Source organism: Sorex fumeus, unplaced genomic scaffold, assembly GCF_029834395.1.
Source record: "Sorex fumeus unplaced genomic scaffold, SorFum_2.1 ptg000072l, whole genome shotgun sequence".
In the NCBI taxonomy this organism is placed as follows: domain Eukaryota; kingdom Metazoa; phylum Chordata; class Mammalia; order Eulipotyphla; family Soricidae; genus Sorex; species Sorex fumeus.
In genome coordinates this window covers 10253312-10272603 of record NW_026606129.1, presented here as the reverse complement: position 1 = coordinate 10272603, position 19292 = coordinate 10253312, and the positions used below count along the sequence as shown (strand labels likewise).

At 51.7% G+C, this 19292-nt stretch overlaps 1 protein-coding gene across 4 annotated transcripts in view; it reads left to right on the top strand.

Annotated features, from left to right (window-relative positions):
* Positions 1–19292, top strand: part of RAF1 (Raf-1 proto-oncogene, serine/threonine kinase) — a 55316-nt gene that overhangs the window by 35200 nt on the left and 824 nt on the right. Inside the window, exons 3-17 of one of the 4 annotated variants that reach the window (XM_056129362.1) lie at positions 414–526; positions 2826–2928; positions 4273–4430; positions 5483–5581; positions 7881–8034; positions 8732–8791; positions 11738–11765; positions 11870–11988; positions 12256–12373; positions 16463–16547; positions 16820–16996; positions 17928–17974; positions 18625–18743; positions 18834–18965; positions 19088–19222. In XM_056129362.1, the coding sequence (XP_055985337.1) occupies positions 414–526; positions 2826–2928; positions 4273–4430; positions 5483–5581; positions 7881–8034; positions 8732–8791; positions 11738–11765; positions 11870–11988; positions 12256–12373; positions 16463–16547; positions 16820–16996; positions 17928–17974; positions 18625–18743; positions 18834–18965; positions 19088–19222 (1647 nt within the window). The remainder of the gene's footprint in view (positions 1–413; positions 527–2825; positions 2929–4272; positions 4431–5482; positions 5582–7880; positions 8035–8731; positions 8792–11737; positions 11766–11869; positions 11989–12255; positions 12374–16462; positions 16548–16819; positions 16997–17927; positions 17975–18624; positions 18744–18833; positions 18966–19087; positions 19223–19292) is intronic. The other 3 variants (XM_056129364.1, XM_056129363.1, XM_056129365.1) reach the window with 3 other exon arrangements.

The window sequence follows — 19292 nt, the reverse complement described above, 5'->3', positions numbered from 1 at the left end:
TATAAACACCCTTTTTCTAGGCACTGTACATAATATAGTAGCAAAATGCGACACATATGCCATGCTCTACTGTTTGTGTGTGGGTGGGATGTGTGTATGTTGTGTGTTTGGTTTTGGACCACACCAGTAACTCAGAGGTTACTGGTGCCTCTACACTCAGGTGGTTCTCGGAGTGCATATGGGGTGCTGGGGACTGAACCCTGGATCAGCTGTGTGTGAGGCAAACGCCTCCCTGTTGTCCTGTGCTCTGGCCCCGACATATTTACCCGTTGCTGGACTTTTCTACTCAGCTCTCGCTTGTAAATAAGCAGCACTGTCACGCGTCTCCACACACCCTTCCACACTGCTGCCTTCAGTCCCACTTGCCTCCTGAGGGGTGCGCCGGGCTGGCTAACCGTGTCCTTTGTCTGCAGGTCAGCGTGCGCAATGGGATGAGCCTGCACGACTGTCTCATGAAGGCGCTCAAGGTGAGGGGCCTGCAACCCGAGTGCTGCGCCGTTTTCCGGCTTCTCCACGAACACAAGGGGTAGGACCTGTTTCCATGTTTCCAACATCGTGTCCGCTTACTTCCTAGAGTACTGCATTTGTATGAATGGTGCTTGTGTAATGGCCACTGGGGAGCGGGCAGCACCGGTGGGGCGTGGGACTTCGGGTGCAGCGCTCATGGCTTACATGGCTTACTCCAGAGGTGTCCCAGGGACGGCCCTTGGTTGTCAGGTGTGTCTCCAGCCTAAGGGTACATCCTGGGTGTGGGTTAGACGCCGTGACTGAGAGACTTCTCAGGGTTTCCCTGCATCACGGCGGAAGGCTGCTGTCCTGAAGAGATTCAGTCTCTCGGGGGCTGCGAGGTAGGTCAGTGGTTAAAGACCCTGTCTTGCAGATGTGTGGCTGTGGGTTCCACCCGAGTGCCACCATGTGTGCTGTATGTCATTCTAGCACTCTGCTGTCCAAGGTTCCTGGCTTCCACTGGCGGTGTGGGGGGCGCCCCTGCTCAGGGGTGCGGACCCCAGTGATTCCCGCAGCTCAGTAGCCAGGTGTCCCTTAGGCCTGCGACTGCAAGGATGTGTGGGCACTGGAGCCAGGAGTGCCCTTCCGAGAAGTGACCCCCTGCGGGCACCACAGCCAGAAAGTGTGGGAGCACAGACAGCGAGTGCGGGCACACCACCGCGAGAGCTGCCGCCCTCGTAACGGCGACTCCTGGGCATCGCGGCAATGGAGGGAAGGGTCGGCGAGGGGACTGGCTGCTCACGAACTCCCTCAGCAATTGCTGAGTTCCCGCAGCGTCGTCACACCAGGCCCAGTTGTGCAGGAGGGTTTCTGCGCCAAGAACAGCCGTACGTGGCTGATTCTGTTTCTCGTGACAGTGGCCACAGGGAGGTTGGACGTTGTCAGTAAGACCTGGTAGAGTCTGAATCTTCCGTTAGGACACAGAAAGATGCTGCCCATTTATTTACTTTTTTTTTTTTTCTGTGTGCCATCAACATAGAGTATCCAAGAGTGTTTTCCCTCCTCTTCTGCTGCAGGTGGGATAAGGAGGGTCTGCACTTGCCTGTTAGTGTAGCTCTTGCACGCACCCAGCCACAGTGGGGGGCAGGTGCTCGTGGTGCCAGGAATCTTGATCAGCTCAGGATCGTGGCATGCCTGTGAGAGGGACCGGGTTCGCCACCTCACACAGTGCGAGGGCTGTAGCGAGTGGCCACGTTCCCCTTAACCTCATAGTAATTCTCGCATCAGCTTATACTTATGGATCCAGAAAACCACTTCGTAGAGTTAAGGCTACTGAAATGCATGTTCATTTGTGCTTCCTTTGTGGGGTTCAGGAGGGGTAGGAGGGCTGAGTTTGGGGGCCACACCTTGGCCCTGTGCTCTGGAATCACTACTGGTAATGCTGGGGGCTGTGTGCCATGTCTGGGTCAAGGCAGGCTGTGCCCCAAGTGCATGGACCCCAACTCTCTCTGGCCTCTGTGATGTCTTATTACCTGTATAGTTTCTTTTTTCGTTTTTTCTTTTTTTGGGGGGCGGGGGTCACACCTGGCGATGCACAGGGGTTACTCCTGGCTCTGCACTCAGGAATTACTCCTGGCGGTGCTCGGGGGACCATATGGGATGCTGGGAATTGAACCCGGGTCACCAGGTTGCGTGTAAGGCAAACACCCTACCTGCTGTACTATTGCTCCAGCCCCCTATCTGTGTGGTTTCTAAAACAAAGTGAACTAGTGAAGATTAAATTTTGTGGCTGTAGTAATCCTTTTATATTAATCCTAGGGGAGCTTACTGCTTTATAGGAATTTGACTTCACAAAATCCATTCAATTATATATTATTGTGAGATTGTTTATTTCATTGTTTTAAGGAAGACTTTATTCTAAGAATGTAAGCTTTGGAGTTTGCAGACTGGGATTCTCACACAGACCCTCACACTGACTGTGGATCTGGATGAGTTCAATCTGAGTGCCTTAGCTCGCTCTCACTTTCGAGATGTTGATTCTTGGCAGAGAATCCCTTTTTGATTCTAGCACTGCATGCCTGTCCTGAGCATAGCCAGGTGTGGCCCTGAAACCCGCCACTCATAGGGTCTGGCGTTAACTGTCTAGCTCAACTGGCCGGGTATTGGTGTTGGACTCCCTAAGCATGTGTGGATGGGCCATCCCCTACGCTGCGAAAAAGTGATCATTCTTATTTAAGTTTGTTGTATGAGTTAAAGAAGTGTGTGGTATCAAATAAACTTCATGTCTGTATAGCAAAAAGATATATAGCAATTCTCGTTACTGTTGGTATTGAACTCTTAAACTTTTCTCCTTCATATTTTCAAAAAATTCCCTTTAGTAAAAAAGCACGTTTGGATTGGAATACGGATGCAGCTTCATTGATCGGAGAAGAGCTTCAAGTAGATTTTCTGGACCATGTTCCCCTCACAACACACAACTTTGTAAGTTGGATACTTCTTGTTGGGTGTTTCGACTGACGATAAACTTAAAGACATAAAGTGCATATGTTTGTTGGGCGCTTAGATTTAGTTAAACCAGTGTTTTATGGTAAGGCTCTTTCATTTCATTAGTCACAGATAAACCTTAAGTTCTGGTTGTTTTATAGGTGCTGGAAGTATTTTGTTGTTGTTACTGGACCACATCCAGCTGTGCTCAGGGATTGCTCTTGGCTCTGCACTCAGGGATCACTCCTGGTGGGGCCTGGGCATTGTGTGGGGCTGGGAATCAAACTCAGGTCGACCGTATGGAAGGCAAGCCTCTCTCTCGGTCTCTCTCTCACACTGTATTTAAATACCATGTTTACAGAGTTGTTTGTTGTATAGTTAATCTAGTTCTGGGCATTCAGTATTCCAACACCATCATTCCACCACCAGTGTGAACCTTCCCTCCACCATTGTCTCCACTCCCCCCTCCCCCCCTCGCCAAGCCTGTCCCCTGAACAGGCAGGAAGTAATTTATTTTATATTGCTTGTTACAATAAAATGGCTAATGAAATTACAGACAAAAAAAAAGACCAGTAAAATAAGATTCGTGGGAATTGTTCTCTCTCACCATGGGGTCTCGTTTACTAAGCTGCTGTTGCTAGTTGACCTTCTGTGTTACTCTTTGTTTACTGAGCTGAATCGGTTTCTTTTCTTTTTTTTTTTTTTGCTCCCCCTCTCCCCCCACTTTTTGGGTCACACCGGAGACGCACAGGGTTTATTTACTCCTGGCTCATGCACTGAGGAATTATTCCTGGCGGTGCTCAGGGGACCGTATGGGATGCTGGGAATCAAACCCGGGTTGGCCGTGCGCAAGGCAAACGCCCTCCCTGCTGTGCTATCGCTCCAGCCCTCGAGTTGGTTTCTATGCTACTTTTCTATCTCATTTTGTGTGCTCCTGCTGGGCTGTCAGTACTGTGGGATTTGGAGATCCAGCAAACTCCAGGAGCTGATGAGTTTCCTGGGCCTGCTGTGCATCTCTTCTGAGATTAGTTGTGAAGCTCTAAAGCTGGGCTGTGGCTTACGTGGCAGCAGATGTGGGTGTGGCTGCAGGGGCTGCTGGCGGTGAGCGGCGGTGTGGGGTGGGGAGACCACCTGCCCCACTCTTAGAAGCAGCAGAGTTCTCAGCCCGAAAAGTAGTGGACCTGAGCTTGCTGTCTCTGCAGAGGTTAGTTGTAAAGTAATGACACTGTGCCCCCATATTCTTAATTCCATAAATTAAAACTTCTTGGGGCCAATCCGGAGGTTTTTTTTGTCTTCCGCCTTCCTTTACTTCCTCAGTTCATACCTTTGTTCTTGTCCCAGGCACGGAAGACCTTCCTGAAGCTTGCCTTCTGTGACATCTGTCAGAAGTTTCTGCTAAATGGATTTCGGTGTCAGACTTGCGGCTACAAATTTCACGAGCACTGTAGCACCAAAGTACCTACCATGTGTGTGGACTGGAGTAACATCAGGCAGCTCCTGTGAGCACTCTTTTTCTTCAGAGACTGTAAAGGGGCAGGAGAAGTCTAAGCATTTTTGAAAGTGTGTACGATGGCCCGTTGGGGTTTAGTTATTCCGTGTGTGGACTGGAAAGCATGGGCGATGCTGCTTTTTTCAGCTCACTGGAGAAAACGTTATCAGATGGTTTGAATGCAAAAATCATTGAGGGTGGGAGGTGGGTACCAGGTGGTGCTCAGGTCTTACTCCTGGCCCTGCTCTCAGGGTCAGTCCTGATGGGACTTGCGGTACATATGGGATGCTGGGGATGGAACCTGGGTTGGCGCTCGCAAGGCGAGTGCCTTACACGCTGTACTATTGCTCTGACCCCAGAATGTAAAATCTTAAAAACGTTATCCCCCAGGGGACAAACAGTTACCAAAATATGTTTTATCTAGGCAAAGTATTGTTTAATAATGTTTGAACTAAGAGTACATGTTCCAAACTGCTTTTTTAAAAATGTTGGCAGGGATGTGAAGTCAGAGCTTTACCCTTTTTTTGTGGGGAAGGTGCTTAAAAAACAAAGGGGACTGGAGTGATAGTACAGCATGTATAGGGTACTTACCTTGCAGCTGACCTGGGTTCGATTCCCTGCATCTATACAGTTCCCCGAGCCCACTAGGAATGATTCCTGAGTGCAGAGCCAGGAATAAGCTCTGAGTGCTGTGGATATGGCCCCAGAACTTAAAAATAAAACAAAACATCCCAACCCCCTTCCTCCTGCCTCCCCTCCCCCAAACTCACTGAGACTTACTCTAGTTTTTTCTGTGTGCTTCTGGACCAGAATGTTTTTTAGAAATAGTTTGTGATTTAGGTATTGAGTGTCTTACTAGAGCATCTGATTGCTTAAATGTATAAATGCCCCAGGAGCCTGGTGTTTGCTGGCTAGTGGTGGTTGTCCGCGTTCCAGGGTTGCTGTCCCTGTGGCCCGGGATGAGGAACTGGGATGGGGAAGCCTCCTGCGTGCTTGTAGGTGAGACAGGCTGGCTGTGGAATTCCATCAGCTGATAACCAACCGTTCTCTGCTTTCATCTAGATTATTTCCCAATTCCACTGCTGGTGACACTGGCGTCCCAGCACTGCCTTCTTTGACCATGCGTCGGATGCGAGAGTCTGTTTCCCGGATGCCTGTCAGGTAACTTCTTAACTACAACTTGTCCTTTGGAAAGTGCTGTCCAGACAGGTCGGATTGAGTAGGCTTTCTTATATGTGAACCCCACACGGCTTCTGTGGGATTGATAGATTGTAGAACGTACTTTTTGTAATCTGTAGTTCCTATATTCTAGAAGGTGACTCTGGTTACAATTTTTCTTCTGTTGTCATAGTTCTTTCATATGACCTTTAAGAGAACTTGAGATTTTACCTTCTAAGCGTGTAATGCATTGAGTCGCCAAATTATATATGTGCATTTGGGGCCAGACGGATAGTATAGTGAGTAGGGCGCTTGCATTGCATGCAGCTGACCCAGATTTGATCCCTGGCGTCCAGTATGGTCCCCTGAGCACTGCCAGGAGTAACCTCTGAGCATCTCCATCTCCAGGTGTGGCCCAGACAACAAATAAAGGAAAAGGAAAGAAAGAAGACCTTCCAATTTAGAATGCTTCTTACGATTTTGTATTGCTAAAACCATGGTATTTCATAGACTTGCCCTAGAATATAATCCAGATAGATTTTAATATTTTATCTAAAGTGCCGATGAGTTTGCATGAACTTGTGTTCTAACCTTAAGACCAGATATTTATTGGAGCTGGAGAGATCATACCAAGGGTACGTCACTTGCCTTACATGTGGCTCACCCAGATTCGATCCCCAGCACCCTATATGTCTCCCAAGCCTTGCCAGGAGTGATTCCTGAGCACAGAGATGGGAGTAAGCAGTGAGCATCACCAGGTGAGTCCTTTAAACCAATACATTAAAAAGACCAAAGATTTATTGGGTTCATGTTTCTTGGGTAGTGCAGACAGATTGGGAACCTGAAACATATTTGTTCACAGTATCTGACTTTAATTAATTTAATTCCCTTTGTCAAACAACTGGAGGGCCTGTGAGATAGTAACGGGTCGGGCTGGGGGGTGAGACCTGACTTGACCCCCAGCACAGCCAGGGATACGCCCAGAGCATTGCCCGGTGTGATCGCCCAACAAAAGAAAAAGCAAACAAAAGTAAAGCAAGTGGAAATTGCTAAAGACAGCAAGCATTATCTTTGAGCAAGGATTTTTTTTGAAGTTATATTTTTATTAGTTATATGTCTGCTGGATTTTTGTTTGTTTCTTTAATAAATTGGAAAGCAAACAGGTTCAAAAACCTGAGAAAAATTTTCATAGAGAAACCAAGCCTCAGGAGGCATACGCAAACATTAGATGACCTAGGAAGGCATTTTCCCCCTGAGGAATTAGAAAATCAGCGTTTCGTCTTTCAAATTCAAGGCCGTGGTATATAAATCTGAACCAGACACACTACTCTTCAGAGCAAATTTGAAAATCTCGGGCTCAGTACGTTGTGTTTGGTGTTGGTAAAAAGGGGCTGGCCAGGCCGTGCTGCAGCTTGAATCCGAACAGGCTGTGGAGGAGAGGAGTGGGGAAGGTGTTGCCCTTTTTGGATCCAACCCAGTGTTCCTCAGCGACCCCCCAAGGCCTTCCGGAGATGCCAGGGGACCACAGGTGAAACCTGTCTAAATGCAGGGAGGGACAGACCTGACTCAGCCACTGGTCGGGCAAAGGGTCTCGAAGGAGACTAGATGAGAAGCAGGTCCTGGTTGGGAACAGCTCGAGCAACCCCAGTGGGTCCAAAAGAGGGGCAGCTTCTCACCACTGTCCCCCACCGCCAGTTCAGAGTCTCCTGCGGAGTGTCTGTGAGCTGGGCGGGGCCCCGCTAGCTGAGCATCTGTGCTTCCCCCAGGATAGTGCAAGTTTTCCGAGTAGTCTGTGCAGCTTATTGGTCCCCAACAAAGAAAACGTAAGCGGCTGCCTTCTTTCTGTGTGAATTTAAGTACATGCGTTTTTTTCTTCTCAGAAATACGCGGGGTGTGGGGCTGAGGAGAGAGTTTGAGGGACGGGCTAGAGCATCTGTCTCGCCCGTGGGGGGCCCAGGTTGGAGCCCCACTGGTTAGTTCTTGGTAGTTCTGGATCCCCCGAGTGCTGTCAGGAGCCCCCACCCCAGCCTTGAGCAATAGGCAGGCAAAATCACGGGGACCGAAGAGAATCTTAACACGCCGACAGCAGTTTGTGTTAAGAAAACCACATCGGGTGTGAGCTGCGCACACTTGCGTGGTGGCACATGCCATGTCAGTGTGTTAAAAGGCGCATCCCGAAAGCTGGGAGCACTTTTCCAGAGTCCTGGCGCGTGGCGTTGTCCTTGAGTGTCTGGACACGGAGCAGGCGGGGGGCAGCCTGGCTCCGGGGTGTGGGCCTCAGCGCTTCTCTCCCCTCTCCTAGCTCTCAGCACCGCTACTCCACGCCCCACGCCTTCACCTTCAACACCTCCAGCTCCTCCTCCGAAGGGTCCCTCTCTCAGAGGCAGAGGTCCACGTCCACGCCCAACGTCCACATGGTCAGCACCACTCTGCCTGTGGACAGCAGGATGATTGAGGTAATGGGGCCCCTCGGGAGAGGGCTGACTGTTGTGTCCGCGTTTTGTTTGGTTTTCCAGCCTGGCGAAGTCTTGAGCACTTTCTCGGCTTCTGTAGGGTCTTTTTCATCGACAGCATCTTTAGACAGACTGAATGATTGATGGGGGACTGAAATGACCTGAAGATAGGGTCGCATGTCAGTCCTTTCATTCCCTGGTAGGCTTGCCCAGATTTTTTGAGCACGTGAATGAGCTCTACCAGAGCAATAGATCAGCGGGTGGGGCGCCTACCTTGTGCCTGGCCCACCCAGATTTAATCCCTGGCATCCAATAGGTCCCCCGACCATCCCCAGGAGTGATTCCTGAGTGCAGAGATAGGTGTAAGCCGAGACCGCCAGGTGTTGCACCCTCCCCCCCCCAAAAAAAAATAGGGGAACAAAAAATATGATGGATGGAGAGCTATTTACTCTCTGAAAGACTGGGTGATTTTAGTTAGAAATGTGTGGGCAGTGCTGTAGGATGTTAATACACAGGGTTTCGGGGAGATGAAAAAGTACCCAAAGCTTGTGTTTTCCAGCTGCCTTTTCTTTTCTTGGCTTCTGGTGTCTTCTGTTTGTTTGGTTTGCTTTCTGAAAGTTCATCTTTGATAACAACTGATTACACTTAAAATACTTCCTTTGTTCTTTATTCTTCTTTATTTCTCGTTGCTTTGGACTAGAATAACAGCCTGAATGCTTCTCCCAGGCCGTGTTCCAGACGATTTTGTTTGAGGGGAAGAGTAGGTATTTTTCTTCATGCCTTTGCCTTCTTCTATACTAATAGGATTGCTAAGATTGTCAGGCAGTAGACTGTCAAAAATGAGACACTTGCTAAGTTCAGAGTTGTATTTCTTGTCAGACCTGTTTTCATGTTTGCTTTTTTTGGCAATAGACTATAATAGGAGTAAAAGAAATGCTGTTGTGTGGTATTGCTGATAAGTGAAATAAGTTTCTTAGGTGAGCTTTGGAGACTAAGGGCATTAAATAAAGTTAAAAATTATTTCCAACCAAATTCAATTTTAGGTTTAATTAGTTGATGCTCATAGCATCACTGTTTATTTATACCTCATTAAAAAACCAAATATGGGGCTGGAGTAATAGCACAGCGGGTAGGGCGTTTGCCTTGCACGCAGCCAACATGAACGACACAGGTTCGATTTCCAGCACCCCATATGGTCCCCTGAGCACCGCCAGGAGCAATTCCTGAGTGCATGAGCCAGGAGTGACCCCTGAGCATCGCCAGGTGTGACCCAAAAAGAAAAAGAAAAACAAATATGGGGGGGCACAGAGAGATAGTACAGCAAGTAAGGTACTTGCCTGGCACCTGGCTAACCTGGGTTCGATCCCTGCATCCAGTGTGGTCCCTCCAGATGGAGCACTCTCCAGATGGAGCTTCTGACTCACTCTAACCAGCCCTCGCAGTGACACAGAGAGATGCTGTCCCACTTACTTCTGCTCTCTGATTTCTTCCCCTGTGGCCTTTCCCCCTTTTTAAATGGAAAGGTTTATTGGAAAGTCAGAATGAAGAGGAACTCCCCACCAGGGCGGAAATTAGCACAGGACTACGTTCCCCTCTTGATGCTTTTAATACTTAGAGGTAACATGAAAAGTGGGATTTCTTGAAGTTTTATTATAAAGCGACCAGTACAGCTCTATTTTGCAAAATAAAATTTGATTTCTCTTTTGAAAAACTTTACATATGATTCAACATTTTAAAAGAATACATTCCTTTAAAAAGCCATTTCTAGTTTGAGTATTTAAAATTCCAAAGTTACTGAAAAACTTCTGTGATGACTTAATTCAGCTGTGAAAATTAGCATAGAAGAGTGTATGAAGGGAGAGTGTGTGTGTGTGTGTGTGTGTGTGTGTGTGTGTGTGTCTGTGTGTGTGTGTGTGTGTGTGTATGTATGATAATGAGTAGAGGGGTAAAAATGCTATGACAAGAAGAAAAGTACAGGAGAGATAGTACAGGACTTAACGTGCTTGCTTTGCATGTATCCTATCCTAGTTTGAGCCATATATGGTCAACCAGCACTGCCCTGAGTGATCCCAGAGCAGAAAGGCAGGAATAAAGTAGCCCCTGAGTACTTTCAGGTGTGACCTGAAACAAAAGAGAAAGAAAAAAGTATCCTACTGTGTGGGGGTATAAATCTAGGCAACGGAAATGCATTGTGCCAAGTTTAAACTTGAAACAAATGATAGGGAAGTTTAGGGCTTGCAAGATAGTTGAGTAGGTAAGCAGGGCACTTTCCTAACAGGTCAGCCTGGGTTTGAGCACCGGCACCACGAGTGATCCCTAAGCACAGAGGCAGAAGGAAGCCCTGAGCACTGTGGGATATGGCCCACAAATCACACACCCACCACCCACCCACACACATATAGAAGTACCCAAAGCTTGGCAATGAAGAATAAAAGAAAGGGTAGTTGACTTACAGAGTTCCAGCTGCCAAATTGAAATTCAGGTGTTCTGATCAGTGTATTGGCCACTTGGCAGCACTCACTAAACTTCCACATGTACACATTCCTGACCCCACTGTCCCCAGCGTGTTGGAGTAGACCCGGGGGGTGAGGGGGTGTTGTGTGTGTGTGTATTGGGCACCTGTTGTTTTAAACCCCTGTCTAGGTGATTCTGGAGACTGGCCAGATTGGGGGTCCCTGGACTAGATATTATTGGTTATTGAAACTTAGTGGAGTCAGCCACAGAGGGGCACCAGAGCCGCAGCTGGACTTGTGCTGTTTTTTTTTTAATCTCATAAAGAAGTCAGGGAGCGGGGTCGATCCAGCAATAGCTCTGTGCAGAAAGACTCTTTCCTGGCACAGCAAGCATCCTTTCCCGAGAAATTCCTAGGGGCCACGTGGCTTTATTGTACCAGTGTCTATAAACCTCAGTTGAGGATTTAGAAAATGGCAATTTAAGTTTTATTGTAGACGCTGATTTAAATTTCCCCGGTTTCTACTAAGTTCTAGAGACAGCCTTCAGTGTTTTACACGAGTAGAAAGGAACTAACTTTAGAGCCCGTCCATAAAGGTTAAAGAACATTTTGTGGTCCCAGAGCGCAGGGCTGAGATCAAAAGGTCATGTTTTAGGCCACCTCCTGGCTAAATCTCTCTGCTTTTTCAAATGTATTCTTTCTCTTCTCTTTTTATTTTATGTCAGATGTAGTTTTGGAAGTAGTAAATTTACAGTCCTTCCAGCAGTCTGTTTTTAGGCTCTAAGTATGTAATAATAGTGCTTACCATTATCAAATCCAGTTTCTGATCATTTTGTCCCAAACTCCTGGGACGGGAGAGAGGACTAGTCCCTGAATCCAAACCCCTCCCTCTGGGGGGTCTTCGTGGAGCTAGCCTCCATTTCCCTTCCCCATAGTGGAGGGGCACTTTCCTTGTCTTTCTAAGAAAATATCAGTGTGCTGTGTACGCTGCTTTCTGCTGAGGGAGAGGACTTGCTTGCCATTGTGTGTAACCTGGACAGTCTTCCTAATATTTGGTGACAGAATGGGGGATACTGGTCACTTAAATTTGGTGACGTAATGGGAAATTAGAATATATAATCAGATCCTTTGTATTTTAGAGATTCTGTAATCTGCTTTGTACCTGCAAGTCCCCCCTCCCCCCGCTGCCTCCCGTCCCCTGCCCCTTGACCCCCTGGGCGGGCAGCCCCTGACTCACTGTCTCTTCTGTTTCAGGACGCCATCCGCGGGCACAGTGAATCAGGTACTGGTCGGTCCCTGAGCACGGCTTCACGGGCTTTTTCTCTTTATGCTGTGTATCTCCTGTCGGCTCACCCGGTGTGGACTCTGTTTGTCTTGTCCATTAAGCCTCACCTTCAGCCTTGTCCAGCAGCCCCAACCACCTCAGCCCCACAGGCTGGTCCCAGCCCAGAGCGCCAGCGCAGAGAGAGCGGGCGGGCCCCGGGGGCCAGGAGAAGAACAAGATCGTGAGTAGCGGCTGCGCGCCTAGACGGAAATTCCCGTGCTTTCCTCTCGGGGCTTGGGAAGGCGCCTTGCACCGTCCCGCGGAGCGTCAGGCTTCTCACCCGTTTCTGGCCTGCGGGCAGTGGCGGGCACACGCTTTCTGTGTGGAGCCGCACACAGCCAAAACGGTGTTGCGCAGAGCGCGAGACTGGGGGTTGGTTACCCGTGGGGGGGGGGGGCAGTGGATGGAGCCCGGACGGAGGGCACAGGATGAACATCTCTTCCTGCAGAGGTCCCGTGGCCAGAGAGATTCAAGCTACTACTGGGAGATAGAGGCCAGTGAGGTGATGCTGTCCACACGGATCGGCTCGGGCTCCTTTGGGACCGTGTATAAGGGCAAGTGGCACGGTAGGTGTGGGCTCCCCTCCCTGCTTTGCAGGCCCAGGGGTGGGGAGCTGCTTCGTGCAGTGAGGTTCACAGCGGCACTCTCCGTGGCCCACGACCCCAGGGCGAGGGCAGGTTTAATGACCCCTCAGGACATTTCAGAGCATCCTGCTGGGATGTCGCTGTGCTGGGATTGCTGTGATCCTAAACGTGTTCTAGTTTAGGATTCAGTGAACACTGAGGCCGGAGCGATCGTACAGCAGGTCAGGTGTTTGCCTTGCAGGCAGCCAACCCAAGTTCATTCCCCGGCATCCTGTATGGTCCCCCGGCAGCGCCAGGAGTAATTCCCGAGTGCAGAGCCATCACAATGCCCTGAGCATTGCGGGTGTAACCCCAAAAGCAAACAAAAAGCAGTGAACACGTGGGCCCGAGTGATAGCACAGCAAGTAAGGCATTTGCCCTGCACATGGCTGACCCAGATTTGATCCCCAGCATCCCATATGGTCCCTGAGCACGGCTAGGTGTAATTCTTGAGTGCAGAGGCAGGCATAACCCCTGAGCATCTCCTGGCATAACCCAGAAAGCAAACAACAAAAAAGAAACCGGTGAACACGAATTAAACCCTGTGGGCAAGTGTGAGGGTCTCTTGTGGGCCAGTGGAACACAGGCCGCATGGGGCAGATGGGAAGGATCTTGCCGAGAATGGGTTCCAGAAACAAGCTGCAAAGAACCCAGAGATGCCACCCGCGGGTGCTGGAGAGGGCTGTTGGGCCCTGGCGTGCTTGGCGCAGGAGGGCTGGGTTTGCTGCCCTGGCACTTCATAGTACCGGGAGCACTTGTGCTGTGGCCCCCAGACGAGAGACGGTGGCTCCACGGGAGCTCGCAGCCGTGGTCAGGCGGGCGGGGAGTGCAGGCACGGCCATGGGGCTCCCTTTGCTTTGGGGCTTCAGTCTAGGAGCCCCGTCCGGTTCTTGAGTCTGTGCTGAGTGTTTAGTGTCTGCACGTAGCAGGGTTTGGTGGCTGGCGCTGTCCCTGGGGTGCTCTGGGGCTCGGGTTTCTGGAGGTCAGACTCAGGATCTCAGCACTGTGCCCACATCCTTGTCTCGGCTTCTTGTTTAATGAAGCCCATGTCCCTTGGGGAACTTGTATTCAGTTAATGTTGGGAGGTGGGGCTGTCATGGGCTAGTGCACGCGGGGCCTTTGAGGCTGTGACATTTGTGGCCGTGAGCAGTGTTTGCTTTCCCGTCAGTGCCCAGGGTGTGTACTCCTCCTCTTCTCTCTCTCTCTCTCTCTCTCTCGCTCGCTCGCTCTCGCTCTCGCTCTCTCTCTCTCTCGCTCTCTCTCGCTCTCTCTCTCTCCTCCATTCCCTTGACTGTCATCGGTACTGTGTGTGGCGGGGGGAGGTGTCCTCCCCTTTGTGGTGCTGACACTTAACTGTGGGCTGCTGGAACATGCGCACTAAGTTGTGGCACTTGGGGTCCCCGCCAGGGGATTGTAAACAGCACAGCCACTGGGCTTCTGTGGGCATGAGGGGCGCCCGTGGCTTCATGTGGCTGAGCCACCCCCTCGCCGTGAAAATATTTTGTTCTATCATATGCTGCGGTGTTAGTGGTGCCCAAACTCGTTTCCTGTGACCACACACTTCTCTGAGGTTTGTTTGGGTTTGGGGCCCCCCACCTCGAGGTGTTTAGGACCGACTCCTGGTTCTGTGCTCAGGGATCACCCTGGGCAGGGGCTTCTGTGGCTTGGAGGTGCGTTTTCCCGTCGGTGGCTCCCAGGCAGGCAGTGTGGACGTGTGTGATGCGGATTTTTGTATAATAGGATTTAGAAAGGTGAGGGGACTTGAACAAAGGAAAGACGAACTTTCTGTAGTAATGAGACCTGTTTGTTGTTGCAAAAAGGAGAAACTTGAGGTGGAGGAAGTTCAGCTGACTCTGGGGTCAGGTGAGTCACCGCGAGGCAGCTTGGGCTGCCAGTTATTCGCGACAGGAACTTTGAGGTCGCCTTATGTCCCCTTCAGACTGCGGGGGAGGACGGACCTTGAGGGTAAGTTCAGTGACCACTAGAGCATGCCCAGAGGTACGCTGAGAGGAAGCCAGCATAGGAGCCAGGCAGTGGCCCCCTCCCGAGAGGCCCTTTGACACCTCTCAGCCACGCCTGCTCCTTTTTCAACCTGCCTGGCGGCTGGACCACCAGCGTCGCCACCATCTTCCTGATCTGCTACTGAGCGGACGGCCGTGCGGGTCTGTGCACCCTCCCCCTCTTCTCTCTGGCCATCTCCTGCCTTGTAAGTCGCCCGGCAACGGCAGGCGTTTCTCAACACGGATGGTCCTTCCGCACCTTCCCTCGCCTGCTGTTCTTTGGCTCAGCCTGTCCAGCTCAGCGAGATCTTTTGGTTGTTTTTCACCCTGTTTCCTTCAGGAACCCTCTCGCCCTCCTCCCTGCACTGAGATTTCCTCCTGCGCGCCCCGCCCCCACACCCCTTTCTTGGCTCAGGTTCCAGAATGAGCAATGGGACGTGACCGTGTCTTCCTCCTGAGTCCCAGGGCCGTGGCATGGGGGCTGTCTGCTGGTTCTCAGGTGGCCGCCACCCTGCGCCCACGGTCTCGGTAGCATCAAGTGCCTCCTCAGAGGGGAGCCAGCTTGGGAGTCATTGTTCAGTGTCCACGGTAACTTCAGATGTTACAAGGGTCACAGGGCAACAGTTGGGGCCCTGTCAGTAGAATCATCTCTTACTAGTCGATGCTCCCCAAAAGTGAAACAAGAAAGGTGAGACAGAGGTTCTCAGAGAAGCTTCTGGAAGGAGGAACAGAGTGACGTACCAGGCACTATTCACCATTCCAGCTGTGCTCACAGGAAGGCTGAACGGAGCAAATTCATTGTTGGGAAATTTGGAGCACACGGCAGAACAGCCTGCCCCATCTCGTCCTTTTCTTTTATCGCACAGTCCGCCTTTGAGCGCCTTCCGTTCTGGTGCACTGGCAGGATTTTCTAGCCACATAAGTGTCCACATCGTCAGCCAGCTGTCTGCGTAGGCATCGATGAGAAGCTTGTTCAAGGCTGTGCTTGTGTTTTTGTTTTTTTGTGTTTTGAGCACCGCACACCCGGTGATTCTTGGGGCTTTTTCCTGGCTCTGTGCTCAGGCATCACTCCTGGCAGTACTCGGGGGACAGTATTGGTGCCAGGGATTGAACCTGGGTCAGCTGCAAGCAAGGCAGGTGCCCTACCCACTCTTCAGTCCAGTGTCAGTGGTTTTAATTGTTCTTAATTTTATTTATCGAATCACTATGAGATATAGGTACAAAGTTGTTAGTGATTGAGTTTCATACAATGTTCCAAACCCTTCCCACCACCAATGTCCCCAGTTTCCCTCCCAGTCCCGCCCCCCTGCCTGACTCTGGCAGGCACTCTCCCTCCTCTTCTCTCTCCCCTTTTGGCATTATGGTTTGCTATACAGCTATTGAAAGATTATCGTGTTTGTCCCTTTACCTCCTTTCAGCATTCAGTTCTTGTCCAGTGATCATTTCCAACTCTCCTTGTTGTAGTGGTCTGCCCTAACTGCCCTATCCCCACCACTTGTGGTAGGCTTCCAGCCATGGACCAGCCCTCCTGGCCCGTGATTCTGCTGACCTTGGATCATAGTCTCAGTTTGTGTTTTTTTACATGCCACAAATGAGTGCAATCATTCTATGTCTGTGCTGCGCTCTGACTCCTTTCACTCGGGATACTCTATGTCCATCCATTTATAAGCAAATTTCTGACTTCATTTTTCCTGGTGGCTGCATGATATTCCATTGTGTAGACGTACCATAGTTTCTTTAACCACAGTCGTTTGTTCTCAGGCACTCGTGTTGTTTCCAGATTCTGCCTCTTGTGAATAGTGCTGCATTAAACAGAAATGCAGATAACATTTCTGCTTTTGTGCCCCGTGAGTGGGGTTTTATAGGTAGTAGTACACCCTTTTCACTCTCTTGTCAACTTTAGTCATTTAAAAAGACCCTCGTCCCATCTGTGTAAGTAATCTGCGTGACTTCTGGTATATTTTCCTCAACACATGGGTGCCTGACACCTGGGTGCAGACCGGGTCTGACGGCGCTGCTGGCCTCTTTGCAGGGGACGTTGCAGTGAAGATCCTGAAGGTGGTGGACCCCACGCCAGAGCAGTTCCAGGCCTTCAGGAACGAGGTGGCTGTGCTGCGGTAAGCACGGCTGCATCCTTGGCCCCGGGAATGCCGGGCTCCTTCGGGTGACAGGCTCAGCACCAGCTGACCCAAATGCCAGGCGCTCTCTCCGGCTTCAGTGCTTTGGAGAACTCATCTGAGCGGACTTGTTTCTGCTTGAAAACCTTTCCCTCTCGAGCCTGTCCGCAGGCCAGGGGGCGTCGGGAAATGCCGTGGGCAGGTCTGAGTGGCCAGCACGAGATGGGCTGACGCGCCTGCACGCTCTCTCTCTCTCTCTCCGCTTTCTCCAGCAAAACTCGGCACGTGAATATCCTGCTCTTCATGGGCTACATGACCAAGGACAACTTGGCCATCGTGACCCAGTGGTGCGAGGGCAGCAGCCTCTACAAACACCTGCACGTCCAGGAGACCAAGTTCCAGATGTTCCAGCTGATCGACATCGCGCGGCAGACGGCCCAGGGCATGGAGTGAGTGGGCGGTGCCGAGGCCCTGAGCGGGGACGGTGGGCGTCACTCAGCCAGGGGAAGGGTCCAGGGATCAGCTTCCCGCAGGCACCTGCTGCACCCCTTGCTCCCCCGCTGGACACACTGTGCTCGCACCGGAGGCTGCCACAGTTTCAGTCAGGACCCGTTCTGGGGGGGAGCAGCTCTCCGTGCAGGCGTCAGTGAAGCCAAAGCAGCAAGTGCCTAGGAAGTCTCAGAGCTGCCTTGAAAATTGGTCTGGAATCTGAATTCTGTAGGTTAATGACTAACCAGACTGTTAAGAAAATGTAGGATTCGATTCTCATCGTAAAATCCAGCCATTGTACATGTGCAAGCCAGTGGAGTATATTCAGAAACTCTGCACCCACCACCGTCTAAATTCACATCATTCTTTGCCACATCCAGCTATGCTCTCAGGGCTTACTCCTGGCTCTGTGCTCAGGGCTCACTCCTGGCGGAGCTTGGGAGCATATAACCAAGCTCAGGATCAAACCCAGGTTGGCGTCGTGCAGGACAAGCACCCTCCCCGCTATGCTCTCTCTCTGGCCCCTCAGTCAGATGCCATGCTCCCTCTGGCCCTTAAGTCAGCCATTCTCACAGCGCTGACACTGGTGTGTCTGAGGTGTGCATCTGCGCTGAGAGGCCGAGTGCTTCCCTGCTCTGTATCGAGTCCGTTTGATCAGGTGACGGGTAGGATTACTTTCTGATGGCAAGCCAGTGTTTGCCATCAGTCGCCCCATTTGTGCTGTGGCCTCCCCTCTGGATAAGGTGTGGTGTGGGCCAGCCCGCAGCAGCCCAGGGCAGGGCGCGGTCACCTGTCTTGGGAGCCCGGACACATGGCCCTTGTGTGCACCGAGGAACTGCTTCCTCCGCAGGGCCTTGAAGTGCATCTCATACGTTCACTTTCCCTTCGCAGCTATTTGCACGCCAAGAACATCATCCACAGAGACATGAAATCCAACAGTATCCTTGGCCTGCTCGCTGGGAGTCAGGGTCAGCAGAAGGGCCTTGGGGGTCTTTGGCCTGAAGTAGGCTGACTTCTCCAGCACTGTTTATTATATTTAATTAGGTTGGGGGGACTCTGTGGTCAGTATGTGTTTCTAGTTTCTGTCCAGTGATTCTGGTCAGTCTTCAGTGCTTGGTGGCCACTGCCACAGTAAGGCAGGGACAGATGGAAGCTCACTGCAGGCCACTGCTGGGCTGACAGGGACCTTGATTTGGGGCGTGGCCTATTCGGGCCGGTGACTGAGGAATGAGGCGCCTTGTTAGTGGTGGGGTTCACTGGTCATCATGTGAACTGGCTCTATAGTGGCCAGCTGGACGGAGTCACTGGGCAGCTGTCTGCGCCCAGTGCGGGAGGGCTCACCCGGCTGCCAGGTTGTGCCCCGAGTGGGGAAAATGCCTTTCTCACCACAGCTGGAGTCTGGGACCCCCACCCCCCACCCCACTCCCCACAGCGGGTACTCCCAGCTCTGTGCTAGGGAGCTGCTCCTGGTGGGGCTGGGACTGTCCAGTTTTGGACCCCTGGCAAGCCCAGGGGAGAGATGAAGACACTTAGCAGAATGCCCGCCCGCGGCCCCTCCCGTATGCCAGAGCCCTTAACAAGCATCGAGACATATTTCTCCACGAAGGCCTGACGGTGAAAATCGGAGATTTTGGCTTGGCGACAGTCAAGTCGCGCTGGAGCGGGTCCCAGCAGGTGGAGCAGCCCACGGGCTCTGTTCTGTGGATGGTGAGCCGCGACACCTGCCCCCGTGTCAGTCCCACCCCCACCCCCGGGGCTGAGCCAGGAAGGAGCCACGTCCCCGCTCTGCCCCTGCAGGCCCCAGAGGTGATCCGGATGCAGGACAACAACCCGTTCAGCTTCCAGTCGGACGTCTACTCCTACGGCATCGTCCTGTACGAGCTCATGACGGGCGAGCTGCCCTACGCCCACATCAACAACCGCGACCAGGTACGGCTGTCACTGTCCCAGGCCCCAGATTCCTGCGGGTGGGCAGCTGTCACTGCTGTCCCGCACCCCAGATTCCTGCGGGCGGGCAGGCGGGTGGCTGTCACTGTTGTCCCGTGCCCCAGATCATCTTCATGGTGGGCCGAGGGTACGCCTCCCCGGATCTCAGCAAGCTCTACAAGAACTGCCCCAAAGCCATGAAGAGGCTCGTGGCCGACTGCGTGAAGAAGGTGAAGGAGGAGAGGCCGCTCTTCCCGCAGGTGAGAGCGCAGGGCTGGGAGCGCGGCGGGCGGGCGGGTGGGCGGGCGGGCCGGCCGGCCGGCCGGCCGG